This window comes from Sus scrofa, chromosome 2 (genome assembly GCF_000003025.6).
Source record: "Sus scrofa isolate TJ Tabasco breed Duroc chromosome 2, Sscrofa11.1, whole genome shotgun sequence".
NCBI lineage: Eukaryota > Metazoa > Chordata > Mammalia > Artiodactyla > Suidae > Sus > Sus scrofa.
Genome location: NC_010444.4, coordinates 136,447,119 through 136,457,644, shown reverse-complemented (window position 1 = coordinate 136,457,644; position 10,526 = coordinate 136,447,119). Strand labels below are relative to the sequence as shown.

General features: G+C 52.7%; 1 protein-coding gene across 9 annotated transcripts in view; it reads right to left on the bottom strand.

The window, feature by feature from the left end:
• The window catches only part of TCF7 (transcription factor 7 (T-cell specific, HMG-box)), a 33,584-nt gene continuing 24,379 nt past the window's right edge, over positions 1,322–10,526 (bottom strand). Inside the window, exons 6-12 of one of the 9 annotated variants that reach the window (XM_021084757.1) lie at positions 9,381–9,473; positions 8,015–8,134; positions 7,406–7,568; positions 7,207–7,314; positions 6,687–6,735; positions 5,522–5,594; positions 1,322–4,076 (exon numbers count right to left, since the gene is read on the bottom strand). In XM_021084757.1, coding sequence (XP_020940416.1) covers positions 4,073–4,076; positions 5,522–5,594; positions 6,687–6,735; positions 7,207–7,314; positions 7,406–7,568; positions 8,015–8,134; positions 9,381–9,473 — 610 coding nt within the window. In that variant the 3' untranslated portion in view covers positions 1,322–4,072. Of the gene's footprint in view, positions 4,077–5,521; positions 5,595–6,686; positions 7,569–8,014; positions 8,135–9,380; positions 9,474–10,526 lie in introns of all 9 variants that reach the window. The other 8 variants (XM_021084755.1, XM_021084758.1, XM_021084756.1 and 5 more) reach the window with 8 other exon arrangements.

Genomic DNA, 10,526 nt, shown 5'->3' with positions numbered 1-10,526 from the left:
AATATTTATTCCCTGGCCCTTTACAGAAAAAGATTGCCAAACCCCTTTGACTACTTCTGGATCCCTGATTGCCTTTACTTTTCTATTTGTTCTCCGTCTTAGTGGGGAAGGTAGCAGAGTTCAGTCCTAGCTGGAATGTCTTACTCTGTTTTCCACTGTAAAGGTCAGTTCTTACAACAAGTTTAACTATCCTAAGTATGTTCCTAGCAATATCATAAACAAATCTTTCCTGAAAGTCCAGGATTGTTAGCATGTGCTGTATTTAGTTTGGAAAGGAAGTTTCACCTTCTAGGAAGCAAGATCCTATTACTGTTAGCTCTTGAGCTGTATAACCCTCAAGAATTGTTAGAATTACAGGACGAAATAACATCACTACCCATGTTTAAAGGATACTGGGATCTTTCTGAATATGTAAGTTTATGTGGACAGACTATATAGTAGTTTAAAATTTTGTTCCCTTTCTGACTTTCTGTAAGACCTTTGCACTACAACAAATTCCTTGGCTTAAAACAAATTCCTGATAATCTTAAATTCTCATGTTTAATGAAATCTGACAGCTCATCCAAGAGAAAATAGTACGTACCCAAATAAATCACAGGCATGTTAACAGGCCCTTCCAGCTGGCCGTAGCAAGTACTCTTTTGTACTCTCTTCCTTTTCCCCTGCTGTATTCTCAGTTTTCTTAATGTTTTACCAAGAGTTTTCCAGGCTCTGACCTTATTCAAAGAAATTGAGCGGCCCTTTCCCATTAATAGCAAATAGCAAACCTGTCTTCAGTGCTACTCACTGCTGCCTGTCCTCTCATTTCCTTATTATCTTGAGCATGAGGTCAAACCATGAGGCTGGAGTCCTGCCCCTGCCTCTCTTGGGCTTGGCTGGGTAATTTGGAAAGAGGAGCTACCTGCAGTGTGGTGCTGCTGGTGATGATGACGACTCTGGCACAGTCTTGGCTTCTCAGTGTTTCACTGATTGTCTTGGTCACTTGTGAAGTGACTGAAAGTGAGGTGGGACTGCCGTGGTATTTGAAGTTGAATTTGGGGCTACATCTCTAGTCACTCTGTGGCCTCACAGAAATGTGCTGGTTTGATCTAGGAAGATTCGAGTTTTCTCTTTGAAGTCAGTTTTTTTTTTTTTTTTTTTTTTTTTTTTTAAAGCTGGTTTGATTATAACAAAGATGCCAAAGCCTGCCCCAGCTCTTTTACTCTCATATACACAGAGTGCATTGTTCATTTACCCAGTGTGCTCTAAATAAGACACCAGATCAGATACAGCAACCCAGTCTTGCATAAGCCTTGGTTAAAGTGTAGTTTTTTGTTTTTTGTTTTTTTTTAAGTGTAGTTTTTTGAAACAACTAGGCCAGTAGCCAGAGCAGAATTCTTTAAATGGGACAGATGTCAAGAGAATGGCTGGTCTCTAGCATCCTTCCAGAAAGAAGCAAGTCCAGGATTACAACTTCCAGTGGCCTACTTTAAATAGACACTACTCTGGAAGATGACTTTATTTATAAATATTTTTAAACATAAAATTCAAAAAGTGTAACTCAGTGAAATGGAAATTACAATACATGACAGTGGCCCCGTGCCTGGTTGTGATAACTTCTTGCCCAACATTTATATCTGCTGCTTGACTGACATTTGCGCTGGCTTTATGACGCCTTTTACATTCATGACGGGGCTCGAGAAGTTAACAGAAATACTTTAAGAAATGCTTCATGTACCTTAAACAGTCTTTGGGAGGAAAGGGTGCTATTTAAAATACCTTCCTTTTAGATTTTATGATGATACCAGGTTATAAAAGATGCCTGTGTTTTGTTTTCCTCAAAATAGGATGTATACTTGTGTTTTCTTTTCTCTCTGCCTTCAGAGGAAACTGGAACCTGGTGGTGATGTGCTTCTCTCTCTGGTTGGGGCTTAAGGACCGTAGGTACCAATTTCCACCCCATTCTCAAATGAGCGGTGGAGGCAGGCGGGCCTGTGCCTGCATCAGGTGTGAGGCCAGAGGATTAGGGGGTTAAGATCAGGGCGTGGAACGGGAGCTTACACCTCAATGAGCTCTGTTGTCTGGGTTGGAGCAGTGCCCATGGCCCTTAAGGAGAGGGGACGGGAGTAATCCCTGGCTTGTGTGGGTTGATTCTCGAGAACATGCGTACTAAGAGAGTAAAGCTCAAGTTTGGTGGCTGTGGAGAAGCAGAGGAACGTGTCATCCTCTTGTTATTGAAACAGCTTAATCCTCAGGGTCAAGCTTCGAAAAAGAAACCCAGTAAAAAGTATCTTTATTCTCATGTCAGAAAAGTTCTTCTATGATACGCATTAACAATACAAAAATATTTTGAATACTACAGTGGTCCTTTTTTCTCCCAAGAATTCTTGTGGCGCTAAACTAGAACATAGGCTCTTTGGATTCAGAGAAGCCAGTGGCTAAAGTAAGAACTAAAGGCTTTTGTTGAGGGGTGTGTGGGGTATGGGGATAGCCCTTTTTCTTTGCTGTTCAGGCTATGTACAGTCGAAACAAAACTCCAACTAAGTTAAATTTTAAAGATTTGTTTGGAGTTGTCTTGTGGCTCAGTGGGTTAAGGACCTGGCCTTGTCACTGCAGTGGCTTGGGTCACTGCTGTGGTGCAGGTTCAGTCCCTGGTCTAGAAACTTCTACCTGCCGTGAGTGGCCAAAAAAAAAAAAAATATTGTGTAAGGCTCAGGGTTGAAGCTTGGCTCAGAAATGGGTTAAAGTAGGCTGTGGTGAAAACCCACTGTCCACTATAGGAGATTTTTTTGGGCTTCTTGCTTTGGTTATCACGGTCTTCCTTCCTGCAGCCTCACAGGGAACCTAGTTTCATGCTAGAAGATAGGCACTGGCTCTGTGTGAGGTGTGGTTTGCCCCTCTCACAACTGTTTAAGAGCTGGCTAGACAGTGAATGAACGGGAAATCAGTCATGAGAAAGGCTCTCAAAAGTGGGTAGGGGTGCATGCTGGATTTCAAGCCCTGAAACTGTTGGTTGCAGCCTCTAGTGACTGGGGCATTTGTTATCAGGGCTTCTTAGGCGGTTGAGTTTCTCAGGAACATTTCCAAGTGATTCAAACTGGAACATTCCCCGCCCCCGCCCCCACTTGTCTGTAAGGTAGTGTCAGGTTATTCCTGTTACCCTTGTGATAGGTCTAAACCTAACCTGTTCCATTCACTGCTCTTCTTGTAAGGTCCTGAGAATGTGGCAAAAGGCTTCCCCTGGTCCATCTTATAGACAGCAGCTGATTTTCTGTAAACAGGGCTTCTCCAGGCCCTTGAGGGAGAAGCACTGTCGTCTTGAGCTTTGTGGTTGTGACCTGCTCACATGTTGTTGGGTAACCCAGCTCTTTCTTGGTCCATGAAGTATCTGGTATGGGGAGGGCGTGGCAGTGATGGGGCTGGGGTGGGGTAGGGAAAGCAGTTTGGCTCAGTCCAGCCCATCTATGGACTAAAGCAGAAAGGGGATCAGGGGCATTTGGCTAGCAAGACAGATGGTAGAAATAGATGCAGTCTGCCAGAGGCATGAGGGATGCTCTGAATCAGATGACACAACACAGACCTGATTCCAGCTACTTGGAGCAGTTTGAATTGATGGCCCAGGTTCAGGCAGAAGTTGGGCAGCCTCTGAACTCTCTGGGGCTGGGACCCTGAGAGAGAGTTAACAGGGCCCCTGGCCGGTTTCCACGTGCTTTGGGGCTCTGTCGTCTCTTCTCAGAGAGTGGGCTCCTGGAGGAAGCTGTGTGTCCTGTGCATGCTAGGCTGCCTTTCTCTGCGATTGCGGTTGCTGTACCTGTGTACTCTGCAGGTCGCTGTGAGAGGCCTGAAGGGGCCCAGGGGGCTGGGAGGCTGAGGGCGGCTGAGAGACCTGGTGATGTAGGCGCTGGCTCCGCAGGGCTAGCGAGCAGTTCTGTGGGGAAGTGGGGCAGCAGGAGGTATGAGGGTGAGTCCTGGGGGGCTGGGGACTTGGGGCAGCCTAGAGCACTGTCATCGGAAGGAACGGGGCTGGGGCAGCGGCCTTCTCCGGGTAAGTACCGAATGCATTTCTTTTTCCTCCTAGGAATAGTGAAGAGAGTTATCTGTAAACAGAGGGTGAATTCATAGTCATACACCACAACCAAAAAATGCTGTTCCTGCGCAGGCCTAGCTGACCTCTTGTCCCCTCTCCCCATGATTTAGGTAATATGCCTGTGCCTTTAGACTTAGCCTTGTAACTGCTGAGCCTGGCCCTGACCTGGGATGGGTGCAGTTCCCAGCACAGCCACACAGTGGCAGCCCTGCCTCTTTCCCAGAGAAGCCTTCTCTTGGTCTAGGCTGTTGAGGCTCTGCTTCATGTCTGTGGGGCTCAGATCTGATGAAGGGAGGGGGCTGCAGTGGGCTTAGGGTTTCTGGATGCCCAGAGCTACTGGAGAGGCAGAGAAGGGGAAGAAACAGATGGAATAGGGCCGCCTCTGAGGACAGGGTTGCCTCCCATCATTTTTAGATATGAACATACTCCCCCAAATTTCTCCTTAGCCTTTGGACAGGGAGCATGATGGGCACTTTTAGTGGCTGGACAGTATTTCCTAGAAGCAGTAAACTTACTGCCTGGAGCAGCCTCAACCTCGGCCCTAGCAGGCATGTTCTAAACCTAAACTAGGCAACTGGAGCCAGTTGGTAGATATATACATTCTTTTCTCTGCACAAGTATTTCTGTTTTATGGTGGTGCTACAGGCTTGGTGCTACAGGGCCTGAGCATGGGTGGCATCTCTCCCAACCTCTCAAGCTCCCTGGTCTTTTCTCTTTTCAGGGCTGCTTCCACAGCATATGGAAGTTCACGCAGGCTAGGAGTCAAATCAGAGCTACAACTGCTGGCCTACACCACAGCCACAGCCACATGGGATTTGGGCTGTATCTGCCCGCACCACAGCCCACGGCAGCGAGGCCAGGGATTGAACGTGCATCGTCATGGATACTAGTTGGGTTCATTGTCACTGAGCCACAACAGGATTCCTCAAGCCCCCTGGTCTTGGTAGGTCCATGTTCGAAGTTGCATGGCCACTGGGTTATTGAGGTTATTGCGGTTGTTCTCTACTGCAGTCACTTTGTTTCTTAGGTTTAGGGGGCTCAGGATGGAATACCAGGGATCCCAACTTGAGGAAGTGAGGGAGCTGGTGGGCCACGATGACTTCCAGGCCTGAGAGCAGGAGCTCAGGCCACCTAAGTGGTGTATGTGGGATTTGTCTGCTCCAGCCCCGCCAGGCCTCACTAGCACCAGACCCCCATTTCCAGAGAGGCCTGGGTACTGTCTTCTAAGTCTGCCTTTCCCTCCCTTCGAGAACATCATCTCCTTCCACCTAGAGCCCAGTGACCTTCCTCACAAGCTGTGTTCCGTGTTCACTCCCACTCCTAAAGCATGGGCTCTGCAACCTGGGGTATGCTGGGGGCTAGGGGCCAAAGGAGGGCTACAGGCCCAGCAGAACATGTGCAGAGTCAAGGAAGCAGCTTGAAGCAAAGGGAAGATGGTGGTGGGGACAAACCCACCTGCACGGACCACACCAATCCGTCTGCTGGTTGAGGCCAAAGCGAGCACGGCATTTCTTAGGCGAGCCAGGGTCTGCTCACAGCCATGCCAGAGGGGCAGAGCAGAGCAGAGGGCGAGCAGGCAGGCAGCAGGGCAGAGCAGGGCCCAGAAAGAAGAGGTAACATCAGTGTTAGCCAGTCACAGATACCCCACAGTCCCTATAGGCAAGGGCTTCTCCACGGCACAGCCACCCCTAGTGGGAGCCCTAAGGTGCAGAGCTGAGGGATCAGGAAAGGTTGGCACCCAGCTGGCAGTACAGAGGTAGTGGGAAGAGTGGTGGGGGTGGGAAGGGATGGTTGGCTCCTCTCTGGCTTGTGGGGCCTTCTGCAGCAGGGAGCTGAGGGAGAAGGGCCTGGGCGCCCATGGGGATCAAGCTGCTTCTGCCTCAGGGCTGCTTACCCCTTCCCCAACTCCCTGCCCATTTTAGACAGTTTTCATCTTTGCCTGACCTAGACCCCCTGCAGCTTAAGGCTGTGCTACCCATTCCTCCAACAGGAAAGTAAAGCCCACTCTTGCACCTTCGTGTAAAGGCTGTCTCTGCCATGGCCTAGTCCTAGCCTCCAGCGTCCCTGGGTGGGGGCGGCACAGCTGTCCTCAATCCCCCATGGATATGGAGTGTGATTGATCAGAGTTGGGGCAGGAAGAAGAGGTGGAGCAGGCTGTGGCCCCCTTGGGTCCTCTATACCCTTTGCACCTCCGGGAGAAACTGGGACGACTGGTAGAGAAATGACGAGGCAGGGGCCTGGTGCAGCCTCCACCCAGCCAGCCTGCTGCTGCCCACCTCTGCACAGCTAACCCGGATGCAGTGCTTGGGTCTAGCCTTGAATGAAATGGTCAGTTCCTCATTAGGTTCTCTGGCAGAGGGGAGAGGCTAGCTGTCGCAGGGCTAGCAGAGGGGTGCGTGGAGTGGGGCACAAACCACTGCTGTATTAATTGGCTTCTGCTGGTCTTCCCTGGGACTGAGTGTCCCTCTTCCTCTGGTGGGGGTTTGACTTGTGAGATGCAGGTCTTGTTTCCAGGGGGCCGGGTTCACGGCCGAGTACTCTCCCCCTCCCTCAGGCCAGGGCTGCTGGTGAAAGAGGGCCCTAGAGAGGAGCTTCCACTGCTGCTGAGGGAAGGCCTCACCTGTGTTGGAATCCTGATGCTTTTCCCTTGACCGCCTCTTCTTCTTGCCCTGCAGGGCACAAAGGGGAGGATGTTCACAGGATGTTGGGAGGTGGACACTGTCACTGAGACGAGGGGTGCAATCCCTGCAGCTAACTGCCTAGTCTGGCTGCTGCTGGGACTCCAGGCCCACAGTCTCCCCTGATCTGGGGGCCCTGGAGTTGGAGTTTTTCCTAGATTACCATGGGGCAGTTGGGCTTCTCCTCCCGCTTGTGCTGATGTGGTCCAGTCAAATACTGGCCAGCAGCCCCGTGTGGAAGTGCATTCTGGGGCAAATGGGATCCTTCAGCCTGCTTTTAGGGGCAGCTCCCCTCATTCGGTCCCCTTCTAAGCTATCCAGGGGAGGCCTGGGACCTCTATTCTGCCACCTCCCCTCCTCGTTTGTGCCCTAAGGACAGTAGTCCTGCCTCCCCTGGTGAGACTGGCCTGCGTGCAGTGTGGCGTCTTGAAGGTTCCCTACTGTGTGTTGGTGGCCACTCACATAGTTGTCCCGCGCCGACCAGCCTGGGTATAGCTGCATGTGCAGCTGCCTCTCCTTGCGGGCCAGCTCATAATACTTGGCCTGCTCTTCCCGCGACAGCGCGTGCCACTGCAGTGGGGAGGGGGGCAGATGGGGGGGTGCATCAGGGTGGAAGGAGTCAGGGGCCACCCCTCCCAGCCCACCTGCCCCGTGGCCTCACCCTGCGGCCCAGTATCTGGTTGATAGCAGCACTCTCCTTGAGCGTGCACTCTGCAATGACCTTGGCTCTCATCTCCTTCATGTACAGCATGAAGGCGTTGAGTGGCTTCTTGATGGTTGGCTTCTTGGCTTCCTTCTCTCCCTTGGATTCTGCCTGCGTCTTCCTGAGGGGCACATGAAAGACCTCTTAGGAGCCTTCAGAGTGGTCTGCCTCATGCTGCCACCCTCCTCTGGTGTGGCCCGTGTGTGTGTGTAAGTGCATAAACACGAGGGTTCTGTAAATGGAATCATTTTTTAAGCCGCTCCAAAGGAAGTGAGCAGAGCTCCGTAACTGTTTCTTCTAGGGATGCTGCAGCTAAGTGAGGAAAGCCGCCCCCCACCCCGCCACCACCCAACTCAAACTAGGTCCTTGTTCCCCACCCTGCCCATGCCTCTTCTGCTTCTGCGGATCAGGAGTGGCAACTGCCACGAGACCACTGGACCAGAGGGCTCTTTAGGCAGCCCCTGGAGCTTCCAGGCAGCAGGTCTTGGGCTCAGTGGGAGGAATGTGTACGCTGGCGTCGGCTTACCTGTCTCCCTACCCCTCCCCACCCAGTGTCTTTTCACTTACAGGCTGCGGTCATAGGGCTGCAGTTCCTGCTTCCCTGAAGGGGGCACAATGGCTGGGTGGGGGATGGCAGCGTGGTGACCAGGTACACCCGAGCCTAGCATCAGGGGTGGGTGGGTGAACCTAGAGGCAGAAGGCGAGTTAACACTGAGCCAGGTCTGTAGTGCCAGACCTCTGGACACACACAGGCCCCTGCACAGTACAAGGGGACAGGTGAACAGACCCCCGCCTCCACTGGCCTGCACAAAGGTACACAGAAATACACACACACACACCTGCTCCCGACCTTTACACGGGCACACTACAGAAATCTACATGTCAAGTTCAAGTGGCTACTGAAGTCCTAAATAGGAAACTGCCGCCTCCTCAGCTCCTGCCGTCACCAGCTCAGCCTCAGCCTGTGGCTGCCCTGTGGGTCCCTTGACTTTCCCCCTTGACCTGTCCAGGACTCTCCGCACCATCTAACAGCCAGAGTGGCCTTTTTAAAACCCCTAGTGCTCCTGGCCACTTCTGCTGAAGATTCCCACTGCCCAGAGAGTGAGAGCCAAGCTCCTTGGGCTGGCAGAGCCCGCAGGATCATCCCTGCTGACCATCTAGCTCCTCCCCTCACTCTGTTTCCCATCACTTCCCACCTCCAGCCACTGCTGTTCCTTTGGTCCCCCTCACTTGGGAGATGTTTTCCTTTTGAGGAAGCTCTCCCTGACCCCACCAGACCTGGCTGGGGCCTCCCTGGGGCTTCCCCATCCCAGGGTAACCCATTCAGCTGCTGCTGCTGCTGCGGCGTCCACCCCTCCCGCCCTGGGCTGTGTGTGGAGTTAGAAACGGCTCCCGAATTGCTGGTTCCATACTGGCCCAGGTCTGTCACCGCAGGAGTGAGCTAAGTAGAGGACACACATATACACACGCCTCCCACTTTCCTTTTTGTTGTTCTATTGCTACCACTGTCCCTTGTTGCTTGCACAGGTAGGGGTCTCTGAGCAGGTGGCCTCTAAGGGCTGGAGGTTGGATACCATGTCAAAACATGCTGCCTCAGCTATGGCAGAGCTCAAGGGGTGCCCAGGAGAGTGGTCCTGGCTCACCTTTCCCTCAGCAGGATGCAAGACAAAACAGATGCACGCCCACAGCCCTGCACACCTGAGTGCACGCACTGTCTCTGGCTGCTCTGCACAGTATGCCCTCGGCTCGGGCTTCCTGCACTCCCAACTGGCTTCACTCTCATGTACAGGGCAGTGTGGGGCTGCAGAGTGACAGACGGACAGATGGACAGACGACTAACACAGGGCAAGCACTGGCCTGGGCATGGCCTCTTGTGGGCACTGAAGCCTGGGCAACAGGAAGCAGGAGCCTAGCTGCAGGGTAGGGGACTCACCTGGGGTAGGGGGCGCCAGGGGCTGCAGTGGGGGCAGGGAAGTGCTGTCTATATCCGCAGGAAGGGGACAGGGGGTAGAGAGGAGGGCTGGGCCTGTGATTGGGAGAGAGAGCTGTTAGCAGTCTGGCTTCTGGCTAACTGTGGGGAAAGACTTCCCCACCTTGCTCAGGCCTGACTCCTAGCCCAATAAGGCCAATTGGCTTCTGCTTGGGCCACTCAAGTGTATGTTTTATACACCTGCCACCAGAGGGCAACCTTTCCCTCTACTGGTGTATGAGGGAGTAGGAATGGCATTCTCCTGGGACCCCCTCCAGCCTTGCTTCCAGAAATTTCCCTGTCATTATGGGGCTGCTTCCTGCCCTAGGGCCTTTGCACCCACTGTTGACACTGTCAGGATTGCTCTTCTGCCCCACTGTGTCATCTGTCAAGGACTTGCTTGGCCAAAACACCCTTTTTCCTCAAAGTGATGCAGAGTCCAAGCAGGAGGAGGCATCCGCCCGGGCTCCTAGAGTCTGCCATCAAAACACTGCTAGCTGGGCCCTCTAACTGGCCTCTCACTGGAACTATGGACTGAGTTCTGAGAGGGCAGGAACCTGAGGCCCAGCAAGCTGCAGCAGTGCTTCTCTGGTGCCCAGAACCTGCCTGGCACATATCAATCCTGGGGGATACTCGTGGGGGATTCCTGATTTGTATTCAAGGTGGAGCTTTATCCACAGAGAATCTGGACATGGAAGAGTGAGCTGCACGTGGATGAAGGGCAAGTGGGAAGGGGCAGGTGGGCCCCAAGTTGGGCTCTGGCCTGCCCTGATACCTGGAAAGCTAAGTTTTCCTGCCATTGGGTGATTGTCCCAACCTAGGGAAGCTAGAGACCTGCCCAGGTCACTGCAGTTGATAAGCCAAGGGCTACATAGGCTGCTGAGGCCCAGCTCCAGCTGAAGAGAGACCTGTTGGCCTAGAGTTGGGCTACTGTGTGGGGTCCAGGAGGGCTTTTCCTGGCCCAGCCCTTGGAGACTCTCCAAGCAGGCAGCACAGGGGCAAGGAGGACCCTGCCCTTCAGGCATCTCGGCTAAGGACAGGACCAGGCACCAGGAGACACTGAGGCACGTGGAAGTATCCCCCGTCCACCAGGCCCCTGAGAAGCAACAG